Source organism: Glycine soja, chromosome 19 (assembly GCF_004193775.1).
Source record: "Glycine soja cultivar W05 chromosome 19, ASM419377v2, whole genome shotgun sequence".
Lineage (NCBI taxonomy): Eukaryota > Viridiplantae > Streptophyta > Magnoliopsida > Fabales > Fabaceae > Glycine > Glycine soja.
This window is the reverse complement of record NC_041020.1, coordinates 42821195-42840968: the sequence shown is the minus strand read 5'-3', so window position 1 is coordinate 42840968 and position 19774 is coordinate 42821195. Positions and strand designations below refer to the sequence as shown.

The following is a 19774-nucleotide window of genomic DNA, read 5'->3' as shown; positions in this document are numbered from 1 at the left end:
ATACTTTCACTGTTGTACAGTTTGTGAACCAAAGGATCGGGAGCTTATCTATTTTATCAAGGCATTATCTTGTAAAATATAAGATGCATGAAAAACACGGCCTAGCAGTATATAACTATAACTACATATAGTTAAGTAGACATGAAGGTAAACGCTGCCAACTGACAAAGTCACCAAACAAAAACTACCTCACTTTAGTAGTAAAGGAAATTACAATCTCAAAAAATAGTTAGCAACATCAAAAGGAAAAAAAGAACAACGCAAAATAAATAAAATTTACATCATTGCACAAGGCAAAATTTATTTTCACAATGAAATAAGACTGGTGAATAATACTACAACACATTACCAGAAGAAAATTTGAAAATAAATTTATTCTGTCGGCCAAATATTGACGCCCACCTAGTCTAAAAATCATGTAAATGGTTTAGAACATAAAAATGTCAAAAACTTGATTTTAGATGAATTAAATATTGTGTCAAACTGCCAATTAAGCTTTTATTGCTTAGAACTCAATTTTGCCTTTGAATTTTCTGATGGATGAGGTGTGCACTCGGTGCAAGTAGTACAAGAAAGAGGCTTGTCAGCAAGATTGATCCGCAGTGTTTGGTGCTTCTCCTCATTCCCAGGTACATGGAGGAGAGCATCCATGATTAAAATGTCCCAATCACGAGGAAGGAAAAAGGAAGACCAAGTGTCATCTGTTTCAAAGAAGCCAAACCAATCATAACTTCAATTAGCTATCAAACTGGCCTAGGTGTTCACTAGCAAAAGAATATAATCATTCAAGTAAGCAAGCAGATCATAGTAGTTATACAGATTAAAACAGTCAACTGGCAGTTTGGCAAAAGGTTGTCACTCAAATTGTAGAGATAAATTTTCAAATTGCTAACCTCCATTTCGAACCGCCTTCAGCTGCAAGACACCAGTGCCTTGTGGTCCAGAAACAGGAAATGAGCATGAAACAGAATGTCTTTTATGAGCTACTGAAAGAGATGCATTGTACCATGGACCTTTAACAATTGGTTCTCCAATAGCATCTATTAATGCCTGGTTCTTGCTCACTTTCTCCATCGCCTTGCTGAAAATGTCACAGTTAATAATTTTAGGGGCTGCCACCAAGGTGGACAAATTTTCAATTTTGAAATATAAATAACAAAAGTTGAGAAACTTCTTTGGTGATAAGTCATATGTATTACTAACAGTCTCATAAAAGTATTCATGAAGCTTACTATCTAGTATCTAATATGTAAATATGAAAGAAAAATAAAAATAGAATAGGATTTACAAGGTGGGATAGGATGGTTAAGAATTTGAAAGTAACGATTATTTTAATCAAAGTTAGAGGGCTGCTCCCATTTATGTAGCAAGATATCACAACACACAAGGTAGCTATACTTGTAATGCTGGAGAGTAGATGGAAAAGGACAACAACAACAACAACAACAACAATGCCTTATCCCACTAGGTGGGGTCGGCTACATGGATCAACTTCCGCCATAATGTTCTATCAAGTACCATACTTCTATCCAAATCATTAAGTTCGAGATCCTTCTTGATAACCTCTCTTATAGTCTTTTTGGGTCTTCCTCTGTCTCGAATTGTTTGCCTTCTCTCCATCTGGTCTACTCTCCTCACTACAGAGTCTACCGGTCTTCTCTCTACATGCCCAAACCACCTAAGTCTATTTTCCACCATCTTCTCTACAATAGGCGCTACTCCAACCCTCTCTCTAATAGCTCCGTTTCTAATTTTATCCTGTCGAGTCTTACCACACATCCACCGCAACATCCTCATCTCCGCTACACCTACTTTAGTCTCATGTTGGCTCTTGACCGCCCAACATTCTGTTCCGTACAAAATCGCCGGTCTTACCGCAGTCCGATAAAACTTTCCCTTTAGCTTGATCGGTACCTTTGCATCACATAACACCCCCGATGCTTTTCTCCATTTCATCCATCCTGCTTGAATGCGATGATTCACATCCCCTTCAATTTCTCCATCATCCTGTATTACAGACCCAAGATATTTAAACCGTGTGACTTGAGGGATAATATGGTCTCCTATTTTCACCTCTGAGTTAGATACCCTCCTACTTTTGTTGAACTTACATTCCATATACTCCGATTTGCTTCTGCTTAGACGAAAGCCATGTGTTTCTAGAGCTCGTCTCCAAGTTTCCAACCTCTCATTCAACTCCTCCCTCGACTCTCCAAGGAGGACTATGTCATCTGCAAAAAACATGCATCTCGGCGCTATCTCTTGGATTTGTTCCGTGAGGACATCCAGAATTAAGGTAAAAAGGTAGGGGCTAAGGGTTGACCCTTGATGCAAACCAATTGTGATGGGAAAATCGTCTGACTCTCCACCCTGTGTCCTAACACTAGTCGATACCCTATCATACATATCTTGAATAGCTCGAATATATGCAACCCTAACCCCTTTCTTCTCTAGAGCTTTCCACAAAATCTCTCTAGGCACTCTATCATACGCTTTCTCCAAGTCAATAAAAATCAAGTGCAAGTCTTGTTGGTCCATGCGATATTGCTCCATCACCCTCCGTAATAAATAAATCGCTTCCATGGTCGACCTTCCCGGCATGAAACCAAATTGATTCTCAGTAACTTGAGTCTCCTTTCTTAATCTCCGTTCGATCACTCTTTCCCATAATTTCATGATATGACTCATGAGCTTGATTCCCCTATAATTTGCACAATTTTGTATATCCCCCTTGTTCTTATAGATTGGCACTAACGTGCTTCTCCTCCATTCCTCCGGCATGCGTTTTGACCTCATAATTTCATTAAAGAGTTTGGTGAGCCACTCAAGACCTCTATCTCCAAGAGTTTTCCACACTTCAATAGGTATGTTGTCTGGCCCCACCGCCTTACCGTTACTCATTCTTTTCAACGCTTCCTTTACTTCCTGTTTCTGAATCCGACGATAATACTTATAGTTCCGGTCCTCTTCTCTTGTGTCTAGACTGCTAAAGTCGTATCCATATCCATCATTAAATAAGTTGTGGAAATACACCTTCCACCTTTCCTTGATATCTTTTTCATGCACTAAGACTTTGCCTTCTTCATCCTTAACACACTTTACGTGATCCAAATCTCTAGTCTTCCTCTCTCTACCCTTAGCAAGCCTATATATAGATCTTTCTCCGTCCCTAGTTCCTAGAGCTTGGTATAGTCCGTCAAAAGCTTGGGCTCTTACCTCACTCACCGCCTTTTTGGTTTCATTTCTAGCTATCTTATACTTATCCCAAGTTTCAGAATTTCTACACCTAGACCACTCCTTGAAACACTCCTTTTTTACTCTAACTTTGCTCTGAACACTTTCATTCCACCACCACAATTCTTTACCCCTAGGTCCAAAACCTCTAGATTCACCCAACGTCTCTTTAGCCACTTTAATAATCTCTTGGGACGTCTTGTTCCACATATCATTTGCACTTCCTTGTGATTGTCCACACCATCCCTCCCATATCTTTTGTTGGAAGATTCCTTGTTTCTCACCCTTCAAGTGCCACCATTTGATCCTTGGTGCTACCATAGGACTTCTTCTCTTTGTCCTATCTCTAATTCTTACATCCATAACCAAAACTCTATGTTGGGTAGTCAAGCTCTCTCCCGGGATAACTTTACAGTTCAAGCAATACTTCCTATCAGACTTTCTGATAAGGAAGAAATCTATCTGAGAACATGTCCCTCCACTTTTGTAAGTGATAAGATGTTCTTCTCTTTTCTTAAACCATGTATTGGCTAAATGAGAAACTTTTATAGTTAGCATACTAGACGTAGAATTATTATCTCAGTCTTCGAGATCCAATTTGCATGCACCACCTTAGCGCCTTTTTTTCTATGAAAAATGAAAATGCCACAAGAGTTATTTTGAAAAAAAAAAAAAAGATAGCTACAAAATTTAGATGCTAAACTCACCTTATAAATTGATACTTCCCTAAATATAGCCATCGCATTGTTAGTTATTACTATTACTATGTAGGAGGCATAAGAGAATGAAGTTTCAGTAAAACAAGGAAAAAGCTTTGGCCTCCTTGAGGAACAGCTACTCGACAATGAAGATGGGAGATAGGAAATATCATAAACAATGTAACTTGAATCAAAAGGTCTATCTTGGGCATCTTATTCTAAAGTCTAAAACCAAATTATGTTAAAATGCAGCCCTAAATAGTTTTCTCAAGTCTGCCAAATGCATTCCCAAGAGATTAAAGTAAAAAACTAACTATCATCAACTCTTAACACAGAATAACCCGTTACAGCTCAATATATACCGGCTACATCCATGATAGATGGCAAGGTCATCAAGGGCACTCAAAGCAACACCACCTGTAATAGTAATCAAGAAAAATGACACGGCCTTTTTACCATAGTATTTTCCCGTCTCTTCATCCACTTTCTTCGTGGAACTGCAAGAGTTTAAAAAATGGTAGTCACAATCAAGCACCATAATACAGTTCATATTATGATCACAATTTCAACAAATTAACAATAACAAGTAGTTCATGTTTTTCACTTACAAAAAAAATCAGCTGAAAAAAAAAAGAGTATTATTTTGGCTAAAATTAACATTGTTAGTGCAAAAAATAGACAAAAGGACCATTTTAGCTAACAAGATACTAAAGGAACCAAGATAAAACTTTTTAACATTTAACGGACCAAACTGAAACAGAAATTCACATGAGGGACCAAAATTATAGCCTATTATCTTACTTCCTTTGTGTTTGGACTCATCTCACTAATTTGGGTTACAGAATATGATGATTTTGTTGAGCTATGATGCCTGAAATTTCAAAGCGTGAAAATTTGAAGGCAGAATGAGTCTATGAGTACACTCAAAATCCACAATTTTCACATACATATACTTTATAAATTGGCCTCTAATAGAAACACAGAACTCAAAGAAGTTACAAAATTTGAAACCGCCGAACGAATTTACGAGTATCAAGCAACAACAGCTAAATCCATATACAAGATGGAAAAAAAAAAAAAAAAAAGGAATAGAAGAAGCAACAGAGAGCTTACGTGGAAATCTGAGGTTTTGGGGAGAGTTTGAAGAAAGAGCTTAATCTCTTGGCCAACATGATCAATCAACAAATGTGTCGTATTACCGCACGACGCTGTCGGTATCGTGCGATTTCGCGAGTTATCAAAACGAACTACGAGAAATTGCGATGTTGTGTCGTATATGGATGTTAAAATTAGAATTTGGAGATTGTATTTGGGAATGAAAATGGAGTGAAAGCTCAATTTGTGAAAAACCCTAAACTTACAGGATGGAGATTGGAGAAAGAGCTGCGACACTGTCTGGTCTCATCTTTTGTTCTTCTTTCTCCGGTTTAACTAAAACCTATTCTTTTGTGACAAAATGAAAAATATTTTAATCATAAAATCCAGCATTTACCTAAAGATTTTTTGTTTGTTAAAAATGGTTAAGCTGGGGATTAGTGTATCCTCTGTTTAGAGATATTGTTACAGTGCTACTAATTACATTTTTCTTTCTAATAATTTTTTTTAAGAAAATAAACTTTTGCTTTAAGATCACAACAGACTACAAAGCTCTTTTTACCCAGTTTTAATACAATTACGTTATATTTTCAAAACTAATATTTGAGCACACAAATAAAAATAAAATAATTTAGCATTTGATTTAGTCGATCTGTAGTTAATTAATTGTGTTCTTGCCTTATAATAAACTTTTTACTCAAGTCTCTTACACACTTATCATAATCCACATAGAAATAATATTTTTTTTATTTATATGAATCGAAGATAAATATCGAATAATTTATAATAATTAATTGAGCTAAAAATTAATAATGAAAGACATATTAAAAAGCTAAAGACAATGTCAATATAAATGGAAATATGAAAATTGATTAAAATAAAAATAATGCTTAATTTGCGTATTATCTTCTAAAATGAACAAATAAAAAAATAGAAGAAATATTGTAACAATTATATGTATTGACTTTTATTTTTAGCAGTGGGCTAAAACCTAAGTATATATTGATGGATGTAAAAAGGTCATTTAACATCGTTATTAATTGTTTGAAAATTTAACAATCGAGATTATGATAAAAAAATTACAAATATAAATAATAATTATAAAATAATCAAAAATTATTTTATAACTTTTGATTATCAATTTTAATATTTTATCCAATAAAATACCTCTGTTGCTTAAGAAAACAAACATGATGAATGAATGAAATTTCTGTGTTTAAAATTAATATAAATGTTATATTTTAATTTTTTTGGATTTCCGTCAAAGATCCATATTTATGTGTAAGTTTAGGTCCAAATTTTCAAATAATAAAGAAGTAAAACTTAGGCACGTTCAAGACTAGAGTAGAAACACTCAACCATGCAAATGGATTGATAACTCCACCTGGAATTTCAAGACATCATTAACCTATAGTATGTTAAAAAAAAAATTGAGAATGAAAAAATCATGTCTATGACATAAATTTATATACTATTATGAGTTTTTGAAAATCAAGTTAGAAATGTAAAAAAAAAAAAAAATCATACAAAATGTGAAATCAAGTGTGAAATGAATTATAGTATTAATAAATATTTTTATAGTATTTTCATGATATTGTTTCTTTTTAGTTCAATTAAAATAATATTTTTTTTCTTTTTTTTCTCTCCTTTTTATGCAAAGAAGCTATTCTATAAGTACAAATTTTTAAAGTTTTAAGATAACGAAAACTCTTGTGTCACCTTTCTAATATCAACAATTTTAATAATGTCATTAAAATTCTTCAAAGGCAGCATCCACACACTTACCATCTTATCCTCCTCCATTTTCAAGTGCACAAAACAATGAAGATTTTTCCGCCGAAAATTGAATTGGAATTCTACGAATGAATTTTGGATCTCTACGTTTCAAAATTATGTTTCTGTTTCAGTGCCTCCCGATTTCAATAGTCATTGACAGGAGATCATTACATATTTACATTCAAGGGAAATTTACCAACATTTTTTTATAAAGATGATATACATACCATTCATGCAACAATTTATTAACATTACCATTTTTTTCTTTTTCTCTGTAATTATGACATATAATAAATGATGTATGAGGACACAAGCACAAAAAATAATTATTATATAAATTGTTGTATGAATTTTTAAATAACATTTTATTTTTTATTAAATGAAATTTATTTTTGATCTATAAAATCAAAATGATATTATTATAAGTTTTAGGGTCTTGTAACAGTATTCACCAAGAGCATTAGTAAAGAAATTAAAAAAAAATTGAAAAATTTGTTGCTAGTGTTTTTATATGCACATCTACATATCTATTTAAATTTATTGATTGAAAATTATATGTGCTGTAATAGAAATATCTAAGAGTGTATTTGAATGAGAAAATTTAAAATTCTGATAAATTTTAAATTCTAAGAATTTTAAATATTTCAATTAAAATTATTTGGATAAAAAAAATCAAATTTGAAAATTTTTAACATTTTAAGGATTTCGAAACTTTCAAATAGAAGTGAAGTTAGTAAGAGAATTCTAGAGAATTTCGAAACTTTCAAATATCTTAGAAGATCATTTTAGCATAAGATAATTTTAATTTTTAACCTTTTAAAAGAAAATTATTTAAAATTCTGTTTTAAAATTTCAAAAATTTAAATTCTTCACAAAAAAAAAAACATCCAAACATTGAATTCTAGAGTACAGAAATTTAAATTTTTTAATAAATTATTTTTCTCAGCTAAAATTTTCTATCCAAACACACCTAAAAGTAATAAGGAAGCTATTTTTATGCATTAAAAAACATTTTCTCTTTTACTATGTACTTCTTAAACTGATATTCTTGGGATAATTAGTATTTACCTAAGTTTTATTGGATACTTATTTAATGAGTTTTACATTAATTTAATTTAATATTCCTTATGTTCCTTTTTATACGTCTTTTAATATTGTTACGTAAAATCCAAAAATAAATAAATTATTATTTTTAGTAAAGTTGTCATTTCTAGCTATTAAAATTGTTAAATAATTTAAAACTTAGAAAATTTGTTATCATATCCAATCTACTATTTTTAACTAATAGAATTTTTGTTAAAAATTTCAAGTAATGGTACCTTGGGTGTATTTTTAAAAATAGTATAGTTATAGTTTGTTAAAGTATTTATTCTTAAAAAAAAATGAGTGTACGTTAGTCATCATACAAACATTTTTAAATTTACTTTTTCTAATGAGTACCTTAACAAACTTCGTTCCGAGTGTATTTTAAGAAAATTATAGTTACAATTTGTTAATATGTTTCTTCTAAAAGTTTTAAATTTATATAATATTTCTTACAACACAAAAGAGAGATAAGAAGAAAAGATTAAAAAAATGTCACTCAAATCAAATGGGCAATGTAATTGAAAGAGAAAAAGTTGTAAAAACTAAAAAGTATTAAAAAAATATAAATAATATAACTTAATTTTTGTTTTATAAATGTGGAAACTGACAAAAAAAAATGGAAGACTTATTAACACGAAAGGTTGTAGAGCAGTTTCCAAAAATGAGAAAAGTGAGTTTTGATTTTGTTTCTACAATTGAATTTTATAAGGAATTTGTTACACGAATCACCCAATATAGGTGTCGAATAGAAATATAGAATAGTCCAAGAAACATGTAGAGAACCACGTGTACGCCGGAGGTGTTTGAGTCTTCTTTTTTTTTTTTTAGTCAATTAAAACGTGAATTGGATTAAAGTTTCATAAACAACAAATACAGCACATTCTCGCGTGCCAGCTAAGGATCCCAATGGCTTGGAGGGATGTGCCCTCCATGTGTATGGTTGGTATGCTTCTTTTTCTTTTTTTCATTATTTTTTTCTTAATTCTTTAGGTCACCAAGAAAAAAAATTGATTAATTTAGAATTTGATAGAAATATAAATAAAATTTAATTAAAAATTATTTTTATCAATAATTAAATTTAAATAATATTCAAAGAATTTAACGTTAAGATAAGTTATAATCAACCACTTATTTAATAATGATTTATTCTTTTCTCTTCTGATTTGTAATAACCGATAATGGTCTCATTTTAATTACTACATTGAAAACAAAACAAAGGTTGTCCTTTTCCTAGTACTTTCCAACTTCCATATGCACCGTCCGCTATGCCAAACCAAACGACACTATCTCTTCAAGTTGATAGATATTTTGCTTGCTTCTGGTTGAATCGTATCATATCAAATGTGATCCAAATGCCCTATCCACCACACATTCACTACCCAAATAAACTTTTTTTTAGGGAGAAAAATAAACCATTTTCTTTTTGTTTCCTAATTAAATTAAAACTCATGTTCACACCTCACATTATATAAAGGGTCCAGCTTATAAACTGCAATGTTTTGATTTGATGTCTACTGCTAGAAAATTCTCTCCCTTCCAATGATCATCTGAAATTACATAGGATTATATTTATAGGGTCATCAAGAACTCTTCAGCATTAAAAAAGGGTATTGTTCTTTTCTTGTTCTCCTTCTTCCTTTCCCAACCAAAACATTTCTTTTGTGTTATTTACTGATTCTTCTCAGCATTCAGCAATCAGCATCATTATTACTTTTCCTTGTAGCCATATCAATTTGTTTTCTGTTTCAAAAACCAATATGCCTTATGCCTTTCTCTTTTTCTAGCTTTATTTTCCTGTAGAAGTAAGTAATTTACAGTTTGTTCTATTTTCTCAGTGATTTATAATCAGAAAACAAGGGACAGCCACACAGAAGTTATCTTGAATCAGAAAACATGATGCTAAGAAGCTCTTCAACACCAGTTCTTGGATCCCTCCTCTCATCCTTCCCAGATAGTCCTAACAACAATATTCACTCAGAAACCTGTCATGCACTTAAACACTTTCCACCAACCAGTGTCCCACAACCTTATCACAAACTTACTTGCCACCAAACCCGGTCCTTTGCATGTGGTTCTTCTCCAATCTCTCCCTCAATTGGTGAGCTTGAAAGGCAAAACAAAGGCTTTAGAAGAGTCCAATCTGATGGGAACTTGCAAGACTTGGCCTACTTTTCTTGCAACAATGAAGAAAGGTTGGAGTATTTAGACCCTTCCAAGAGGTTTTCAGCTAGACACAGGAGCTTGGTGCTGGAGACAATTCCTTCTTACTCTACTGCTAAGCACAATGGCTTGAGTGAAGAAGAGGAAGATGAAGAAATGGAAAGTGAGAGTGAAGATGGGTTCAGTGTGGTGAATGGTGGAAAGGATGTGATATTCAGTGAAGAGGTGAGAGTGAAGAATGGAGTTTGTAGGGTGAGTTTTGGTGACCAGGAAGAGGTTGGTAGTGGTAAAGAAATGTATCTTGCAAAGGGACTTGGTGTGGAGTGTTGTGGCGATGGCATAGGTGGTTGTAGAGGCGGCGGTGGTGGTGATCATAATCCCTTGGGTTCTGGAGGAAATGATGGAGATAGGCATGCAGTGGAAGAATATTACAAGAAAATGGTTAAGGAAAATCCTGGGGATCCATTGTTTCTGAGGAATTATGCTAATTTTTTGTATCAGGTTAGTTCTATTTCCTTCTGTTTGAAAACAACTCTCTAATTGTTTAAAGGAAGAAAACTTGGATACAATTTTTAAGTGTTATTTGTGTCATTCTCTAAATCATAATTAGATTTCTACCTTGTTAATCTGCATAATTCTTTAATACAAATCTTTGTTAGGCAGATTATCAAAGTGAAACTCCAATTTTGATTGAAGAACAACACAAACAGCACCTTGTTTAAAAATTCATCATGACAGCCTATTTGTTGGGTCATACTAAGCTACTATTTACAACTTTTTTCAGAGAAATTGGTTAATTTATAGTAAGTAAAATAAAAAAAAAGTAGAGGTGCATCCAGAGTTGATTTCAATTAAATTATTTTGTTATTTTAACTAACTTTAAATCAACCGTTGATGTTTAGTATAGAACAAATTTATCTTCAGAATAACTTGAAACAGATCATCATAATCGTTTACAAACACAAATACTTGGTTTTATTAGTGTATTTTTTGGTGATGGTTTTTGTTGTTTGGACAGTACAAACAAGACTGTGAAGGAGCAGAGGAGTATTATTCCCGCGCCATACTTGCAGACCCGGATGACGGAGAAGTTCTATCACAGTATGGGAAGTTAGTTTGGGAGCTACATCATGACCAAGAACGTGCCTCCAGCTATTTTGAAAGAGCAGTCCAAGCCTCTCCTGAAGACAGGTGTGCTGCATGTCCTGTGTTTGATGACATTCAGTTTATGTTATGTTCTATCAAGGGATTTAGCTCAGTTTGTTGAACAGGGTGCACGAGTTATTGTAAAATGTCTTCAATTCCTATGAATCAAAAAAAGATTGTGTTACTTTTTAACCAAGTTGTCATGTCATGTTAGCTTACCTACATTAATAAATATTGGGAATGAATGAATGCATTGTAACAATAGTTCATGGTTTTATGTAACAGCCATGTACAAGCAGCATATGCTAGTTTCCTTTGGGACACGGAGGAAGACGAGGATGGTAGCAACGAACCACAATGTTTGCCGCCACATTCTCTTCAAGGAGCTATAGCTACTGCAGGTGCTTGAATTGGTGGTGAAGTTTGTACGTGCAAGAGAGTGTCTCATGATGTAAACAAGTTCTTATATTGAAGCCAATGTTGTAGCTGTTGAGAAAGCAGTAAATAACTGAATGCATAAACTCATGTGTAGTAGCACTAAGACAAGCGACCACCCTTTTAATTAATCAACGTGGCTTATTTGGGACTACTAGTACTTGTATGTTGGTTTGTTGCATCAAAGGCACTGCAATTTAAGCAACTTTACACGGTGCTATTAAGATGGAATCAGAACATGTTCCAAAAGCCAGCTTGAACGCTCGAGAAAAGGTTCTAGAAGACCTAAATATGAACGGAAATTTGACAGGCTAACTATTCTGTTCTTGTTTTTCGCAAGGGAATCAGGGATCACAGTTATGGTTGTGGAAGTTGTAGGTGCAGTATTATGACCATGGAGAATATTTCATGTTATTAAGGGTCTTGACGATAGAAGGAACAGGAAGGATTGAATGTTATTGTTGAATAGGTAATACGATATTTTGCTGATTGCTTGCATGTGTTGTGAAGAAACACCCCAATCTAAACTCTAAACTGTCAAATTGGATTTTTTTTTTTTTTTACATATTATTGGTATGGAAACTTAGTTGACAATTTTTAGCAAATTTTTTTTTCTCTTAATCAATTTTTTTATCTAAGACTTAAAGTCAAGACCTTAGGAAAATTAAGTCAGTCAATGTCACATTGGTTTGTAAAAAATGAGAAAAAATTGAGTTATATTAAATGAAATCGCACTATAACAAAGACATGCACCCTATAAACTTTAGGTTTAAATATAATTTGGATCTTTAATTTTTTAAAATTCATGATTTTTTAAAATTCATGATTTTAATCCTTTTGAGCATTAAGTATATCACATATTAAATAAATAATCTTTTGTGGCATTAAATTAGAATATCATTAGACAAATTTGATGAAAGGACCAAAATTATAAATTTTATAAAATTAAAGAACTAAATGTCAATGAAAGAATCAAAATCCATAAATTTAAAAAAACGAGAATAAAATATCTTTATTTTAAAATAGAAAACCATATCTCTATTATAAAATAAAAAAACCAAAGTTATAGATTTTAAAAAATAAAAGAAACAAAATTACATTTAAGCCTAAACTTCATTTGATTTTCAATAATTACCTATTGAAATAATATGGAGATTTTATTTATAAAACATTGCGAGACTTTATGTAGTAAGAAAAAAATGGAGAATAATATTTACTTTTATATAGAGTATAATATTTATATTAACTTGTAAGTTTGAATAATAGACAAATCTAGGAAAGCATTCTAATCAATAATTAAATGACGAGATTGGTTATTTTCCGGTCAACAATACCAAAAATTAGAAGGAAAGAAATTACAAGATTCTCATGGTACTCTCAAAACAAGTCAAAGGTAACGAGGTGATGCACACAGAAATGCACCGCAACATCTGATAATTAAGCACCACCTCTATTGATGTCTAAACCACTTTGTTACTTTCAACACCCCTCTCATTAAAAGGCCCCCACAATCCAATACAAATACAAATAACCAAAACTTCCCACCTGAATGGCATAATAACTAACATTCAAGGGGAACCAACTGATCTATGCTTGCAAAACAAACTAGTTTAAGTCTCAATGGCTTTTACTTGAAAAAGACGCACCCAAAACGTTAAGATTACTTTATCTGAAACCACAGAAGCAAATGTTCTGTAGTAAATACCCACACCAAGCACAGATTTCGCTAATTGTATAAGCCCTTGAATGGTATCCCTGTGCATGCTTTTGCCACATTTTCCTCATCGTGAACCACGCTGAAGATAACCATCACCTCTTAGTCTGGTGTAGTCTGAACCATCCTGATAACCTCCCCTTCCCATGCTCCTACCACCAAAACGCCCTCTCGGAGCATCTGCTTGATAGCTGCCTCTGCCTCTTCCCCTTCCTGATCACCCAAAAAAAAGGAAATGGATGTCAATATTGCAAGATAATTTTTGTTGCCAGCACTAAGAACCTCATTTATGTCAAAAACAAAAATCTAGGCAACAAATACAATAAAAGTATAGAGCCAGTATTGATACAGCTGCCACAAATTTCAGAAAAACAACTCCCAGTATCACAAGACGTTCCTTTTGGATACAATAGCAGCAAAAAACTTGAAAAAATTCCTTCTTTCATTAATCATCTCATTACCTAAAGTTTAGGTCCTAATCACAGTACTTTCAGTTTCACAAAATGGAACCTATCTACTCACATGTAAGTTTTATCAATAACAAAAAAAGTTAACAATGAAATTTCCGCTCCCCACCAGATATCATCATCAAGGCCCCAAACTACAATCACCATCACACCCCGTCACACTAAGATCCTATGATGCATAGAACAGCAACAATACAGTGGTTAAGATCCTCTTAAGTACAGCACCAGCCACAACAAAGTGTTTCAAACTATATCCCCACAGGTGTGAAAAGCTATAACAATTACCAGTGTCAATAGCATGTACAACCCAATAAGTCTTCTCCAAGCACGTGCCATATTGCCATGTCATTTAGAACTTAATACTTTAGGGTTTAACCTAATACCTAATAGATATACATGGGCATTGCAGTACAAAATACCAAGTGCTGCCACAACAGCGATGCCCTAGCATGTACAGCGATAAGGCAATCACTCTGATCACTAATTTATTGCACAATTGTGTGTTAGGTGCACTCCAACACTAGCAATTGCAGCAAGCAACAAACACTTTACAAAGATTTCTTATTAACCATTAAGTAAAACCCACATAACTTGAGAAGCTAAAAGTTTTGAGAGTAAGAGACAAAAAGTGAAGTAGAACATTACTTCCTCCCCGAGCTGCACCGACACTGTTTGGCCTCCGCTCCTCTATGTATACTTGTCTTCCAGCCAATTGGAGTGGAGAAGACTACAATAAAGAAAAAATGAAGACAGATGTGAACCAAAGAACATGTTAAAAAAATAATATGGGCAATCTGCATAACAAGACAATTGAATGAAGCAGCATTAGATATTTATTTTTTGGTTAAACTAAACCACACTCCCCTCTGCTCTAAATTTAAAAATTAGACCTTCCTGAGAGATGAGTAAGTGTTGCACTTCAGTTCATTTCAATATCAACAAGCTTATTAAGGACATTTTTTCTCTCTCTGATTTTCAGCATCATCAACAACTAGTTTCAAACTCCTACTCTGGAACACTAGAAGATGAAATCAAATCCAAGCAATATCAGGTGTGGTGTTTAAAACTTCATTTCATCTTCTAAAGTTCTAAATTGCAAGTAACAATGAAAGTTAAAGAGAAAAGAAAAATGTCCCAGAAAGGCTTGTTTATCGTTGTTGACCGCCACTAAGAGGTTCATTTACACTAAAATGAATTTGAGTGTAGCATATTACATCTTTCAAGGGAGAGGAGTGTAATTCTAAAATTAGAGAGTGGTGTAATTTAAACATCTTATGGAAAGAGAGTGCAAATCACCTATATTTTGTTTAGGCAAAAAACTTAAAATTCATTAAGATGATAATAATTGGCTTCACTTGCACTACAAATTCAACTGATGAAACTACAACCATGGTTTTTCTTAAACATAATAAATAAACCATTGAATTGAATCAGGAAACCTAAAAATACAAAACAAAATTAGTCAATTTAACTCCATAGCCCTATTAAACATCTGATAATCACAACAACAAAAAAAACAAAGGAACAAAGAGAAGTTCTTGCTTTAAGCAACAGAGAAATTGATGTTATAGATTTTCTGTAACAGATAGCACAGTAAAGCAAATCAACAACAAAAAGATCCAGACATGTTTAATGTGTTTCTCTATTAATTAAGGTACTCAATAGTTAGATAATTGAATAAATATTAGGTTTAACACAAAAAAACAAAACAAAATAAATAGAATAACTACAAACCTGAAGTGCATTTTGAACACCAATAATGTCTTCAAATTCAACAAATGCATAGCAGACTCCAATTTCCTGCACACGTCAATTTCTACTTTAGTTTTTTTTTTTCTTTTTTTCCATAGATGGATATATGAGCATTCAGTGTAATCCAAAGAGAGGAGCTACCTTTCGGACCCTAATGAATATTCCATCTGGCTTAATTCTGCCAAAATTCTTAAATTCTTGGTCAATCTCCACTTCAGTAACATTAGCAGGCAAGTTTCTAACATAGACAGATGTTACTTCATCTGGAACAATTAAGATCAGAAATCAACTAGATATTTTAATTATAAAAATTCTGATACAATATAAAGTTCAAATATTAAATGATGTGAGTCATGCAACAATGTTAATGAAATGCAGTTTCCAAAACGCTAGAACAAAGCAACTATTTTACCATAAAAAGAATGCTAATATTTTCATTTCTAATACTCTGGATCAAAAGGTTTATCCCCCTCCTAACCACCTCTGAAGTCTCTGCCAAAAGAAATTTGGCCTGAGAAATCCTTCCACGAGTAGAATTGTATAAAAAAAAAAAATAGACAATTTTCACTCATCATGGGTAAAAAGTGCAGGAAGACCTCACTGAGAATGAAAGAACAAAAAACTCCCACACATCATTAGCATAAATGACACGAGTATTCAAACATATGAAGACGCCAAATATGCCAAGAAAAGGATTGTAATATCAGGAACATAAACTAAACCTTCTTCTAGTGCATAGCCTTCTTCTGCTGCCTCGGTCCCTGACTCGGGAGCATACATAGATGCAGAGCTTGACTGCTGAACAGCAGGCTGTGCTACATGGTTCAACTCTGGAGGAGGTGGAGCACTTTTGAAAGAATGTGGAGCATGCTTTGGAGCAGCTGACAACACTGGCAGCCCTTTGGAAACTCGTAACTGCAAGTTCATTGTAACATGATTAAATTAAGACAACACGAAAGTTAAAAATATAAACCTCCTTATTTAGGTTTAAATCCAACATACAGCAAAGGACAATGAATTAACACTTTTCCAATATTTGATGCCTAATACTACATTAAAGAGAGAAAGAGGAACTTTCAAAGCAATAACTTCCACCAAATAAGAAAAATGTATTTCTTGACGACCTTAATCTTTGCCTCCCTTCATGGTTAGATTTTCTTCCAGCATCTAAGAGACATACAATTTCTGCCTACGGCCAAACCCACAGAAGCAGATAAATGAACACTAGTAGCCCAGCCAAAAGTCTACATCCCTAGAAGTTCTCAATGAGTGTTGCAAGACACATTTTTTATTGCAGATGATTTCGAGAATTAGGACTATGCAAATATAAAAAACTACCTAAAAGATTGTTTTGATTAGAAAGTGAATATTGGTTACTCCGGGGGTGTGGTACCTTTTTTATGGATAGTGCATAGTTACACACAAAAATCAAGTAGTCAGCAAAAAAAAAAAAACATGTAAAGAAAGTATTACATACAATAGATGCATATGTTTTCTTAGGAGGCTCCTCAAAGGACTCTTCCACAAGAGCAACAGGGGGTTCTTGGATAGTGTGTGCAACGGTATGAATTGGTGGAGATGCCTCCTGTACGGAAGTTTCCTCCACCACAATTTCGGTTTCAAGTTCTTCTTGTAGCTGCTGCTGGTGCTCAGGAAGACTATACTTGTCCACTGGATCATCATCTATATGAACTGAGTTGGCATATTCCCTGGCTTCTTCCTCTAAGCCGTAGTCTGAAACTGCTAAATCAGAAACTCTGGACTCAGAAAAAAATATTTTTGGCAATGAAAAATGATGCAAGACATGCACAATATTTAACTGATGCTTTATATACATGAAATTTAATTTTAAATCGGAGTGAACAGGGACTGAGAAAATCTGTCACACAAGCAATCATCTTATGGTTAATAAGAAAGGTATGCATAAACCATAAAATTTGTTCGTAAACATTGTCACCAGGAAACCTATATACTATCCAGCTATGCCCTACTACTTAAAAAATATTTTATTAAATAAGAGCCATTGGATGCACACAGATCATGAATCTCCAAACCAGATGTTAGGATAACAGACTGCAGCAAAAATACTTCCAGTTAAACTAGTCAAAAACAAATGTCATGAAAACATAATTCAGCAATTAATTTACCTGGTGGCTCAGCAAGAGAAGCAGAAAGATGTGGTTGTGTGTCAATCGTTTCGGATGCCACTGGTACCAGATTTGGGTACATTACTCCATCATCAATGAAATGAAACATATCATTCATTACAAAGTAACCCTTCTCCTGAGGAGCAAGAAAGAAAGTTTGAACAAACTTCCGCTTCCCACCGATATCCTTTATCTTCACAAAACCTGAGGCCATCACAAGCACACCTCCATCCCAAGAGTCAAGAGAATTGATTGTCTTGATCTCAATTGTAGTAAAATTCAGTAACGAGACAATTGAATGAATTTGCTGCATGAGGGAAATCTAACACGTCAGCTATCAACCAGCATTTTTACCAAAAACAAAGAATGCAAAAAAAAGAGAACACCAAGAAATACCAAATATAAGGGTCTGTTTACTTTGAGTCACTTTCAGTTACAAAAAATGCTACCTTGCTTTCACTTTGTTTCCTGTTTTCAAAACTTTGTACAAGAAACAATGGAAACTGGTCTTGTAGCTAGATCATGCCTAAGGAAACAGGAGACCTAGCCCAAAAGCATTTAGTGTCAATCGTTCATCGGACATAAGACGACCAATGCTGCGATCTTAGTCTCTTCATTCTTACACACTCAAGACTGTGGGGCTGGGTGCCCCTTCAGCAGGCTCGGTCAGGTGTTCACCTTGAGGGAGCCACTAGCTCAGTTCTAACCGACAGAAACGAACCGCTAAACATGCATTGGTCAAGCCATGATACCCCAAGCCACAATCTGGCCACAACCCCCCATGATACACATCCAGAATCTCGGGGTAATGGCAACATTAGAGACGATGAAGCATCCCAAGAATAACAGGGTCGTTCAGATGTGCTAAAGCCTATATCAGCTGGACACTGACCTAGACGCGGGACGGATTACACTTCACACTAAATGCTTTTGGGCTAGATCTCCTGTTTGCTTAGTCACGATCTAGCTACAAGATCAGAAACAAATTTTTATCGGTTTATGTTTTTATTCTGTTTCCATTATTTCCTATACAAATCTTTTAAAACAGAAAATGGAAAACTTTTTCTTGAACGAAACGCCCCCCTAATAAACTGCCAAAACAGAACTCGATTCAAGTAACAAACAAAAAAAAACTTTCTAATCAGAAAGCTGAAATGCCAATTAAGCACCAGTTGTCAGCATCAAAACTAATAGTATCAGTACAAACCTATTAAATCAGTAGGTATTAGCAACAGTCAATACATCTAAAAGTAAACCAACCTAAAACCAGCATCAATTCATCAGTGCCTCGCTACAACCGCCATGGAATAGAATTTTACCATCATAGTTACAACTTGCCACATGTTGAAATAAATCTTTTTTTAGAAGCTTGTACATGTTGAAATAACTCCCATAACACGAGTAAAATAAACAGAACACCGAGCTCGCAAATGTCAACACATCATAAATAAGAGAGTTGAGCGATGCGTAAAGCATACCAACACATCGTGCGCGGTTTCAACGGAGTCTCCGTCAACGCGAATCATGCTGCTGGAATCGGAGTAGAACTGGTGAACGAGATTCGGTTGCTGGCGAAGAATCTGGTAGTACTGTCCCACGAAGTAGGAACCAACCTGGAACCAGAGAGAATAAACAACGTTCATTCACTTCACGCATATCTAAAAATGAAGAAAACAAAAAACAAAACGAGAAAGAACGAAAAAAAAAAAAAACCTGTGCGGCACTAACGGAACCGGGATACGAAGACGCCATCTCTAACAAACAGCGTTGAAGCTCAGAGCATTCAGCGCTTCTCCTAGCAGATCCAGGAGAAGGAAGGGAGAGCGCGCGAAAACCCTAAATCGAAAAAGCAGAAAAAGGTTGTGGCGTTGGAGTCGGCGATGGGCCGGGAAGCCCGAAGAAGAGGCCCAGCAAGAGGAGAGAGAAACGAGACTTGGTTTTAGAGAGAGAGAGAGAGATGGCTGGGAATGGAGGAGGGTTTGGGGGTTTATAGATCGGAGATTGAGAATGGTGCGCAGCGCAGAGAGGAATGTTAAAAAATGAGGGAAGTGGTGAAGGAGTGAG

General features: G+C 34.1%; 3 protein-coding genes across 5 annotated transcripts; 1 reads left to right on the top strand and 2 right to left on the bottom strand.

Annotated features, from left to right (window-relative positions):
• Positions 1-170: 170 nt before the first annotated feature.
• Positions 171-5407, bottom strand: LOC114400302. The gene is made up of 5 exons (XM_028362696.1): positions 5294-5407; positions 5046-5179; positions 4295-4429; positions 894-1081; positions 171-701 (listed from the first exon to the last, which is right to left on the bottom strand). The coding sequence occupies exons 2-5, from the start codon at positions 5102-5104 to the stop codon at positions 499-501; spliced, it is 585 nt and encodes a 194-aa protein (XP_028218497.1). The 5' UTR covers positions 5105-5179; positions 5294-5407; the 3' UTR covers positions 171-498.
• A 3939-nt stretch (positions 5408-9346) lies between these two features.
• On the top strand, positions 9347-12128 carry LOC114399976. Its single transcript, XM_028362207.1, has 4 exons — positions 9347-9496; positions 9725-10550; positions 11068-11240; positions 11481-12128. The coding sequence occupies exons 2-4, from the start codon at positions 9783-9785 to the stop codon at positions 11602-11604; spliced, it is 1065 nt and encodes a 354-aa protein (XP_028218008.1). The 5' UTR covers positions 9347-9496; positions 9725-9782; the 3' UTR covers positions 11605-12128.
• A 775-nt stretch (positions 12129-12903) lies between these two features.
• On the bottom strand, positions 12904-19774 carry LOC114400089 (putative G3BP-like protein). Of its 3 annotated transcripts, none has more exons than XM_028362368.1 (9): positions 19424-19774; positions 19189-19323; positions 17711-18017; positions 17041-17306; positions 16286-16478; positions 15705-15826; positions 15546-15611; positions 14457-14538; positions 12904-13557 (listed from the first exon to the last, which is right to left on the bottom strand). In XM_028362368.1, exons 1-9 carry the CDS (start codon positions 19460-19462, stop codon positions 13412-13414), a joined length of 1356 nt encoding a protein of 451 aa, XP_028218169.1. In that variant the 5' UTR covers positions 19463-19774; the 3' UTR covers positions 12904-13411. The 3 variants fall into 3 exon arrangements, with proteins under 3 accessions (XP_028218169.1, XP_028218171.1, XP_028218170.1); XM_028362370.1 differs by having other exon boundaries at positions 17041-17297; XM_028362369.1 differs by having other exon boundaries at positions 12922-13557; positions 17041-17303; positions 19424-19772.

Coding starts and splice junctions, on each gene's coding strand:
- LOC114400302 (XM_028362696.1), bottom strand. CDS start 5,104: ATGTTGGCCAAGAGATTAAGCTCTTTCTTCAAACTCTCCCCAAAACCT. Junction 4,430..5,045: donor CCAAAACCTCAGATTTCCAC/GTAAGCTCTCTG, acceptor AAACTCTTGCAG/TTCCACGAAGAAAGTGGATG. Junction 702..893: donor GAAGGCGGTTCGAAATGGAG/GTTAGCAATTTG, acceptor TCTTTGAAACAG/ATGACACTTGGTCTTCCTTT.
- LOC114399976 (XM_028362207.1), top strand. CDS start 9,783: ATGATGCTAAGAAGCTCTTCAACACCAGTTCTTGGATCCCTCCTCTCA. Junction 10,551..11,067: donor ATGCTAATTTTTTGTATCAG/GTTAGTTCTATT, acceptor TTGTTTGGACAG/TACAAACAAGACTGTGAAGG. Junction 11,241..11,480: donor CAAGCCTCTCCTGAAGACAG/GTGTGCTGCATG, acceptor TTTATGTAACAG/CCATGTACAAGCAGCATATG.
- LOC114400089 (XM_028362368.1), bottom strand. CDS start 19,462: ATGGCGTCTTCGTATCCCGGTTCCGTTAGTGCCGCACAG. Junction 18,018..19,188: donor AAACCGCGCACGATGTGTTG/GTATGCTTTACG, acceptor TCCCTCATGCAG/CAAATTCATTCAATTGTCTC. Junction 15,827..16,285: donor AGGCTATGCACTAGAAGAAG/GTTTAGTTTATG, acceptor TAATTGTTCCAG/ATGAAGTAACATCTGTCTAT.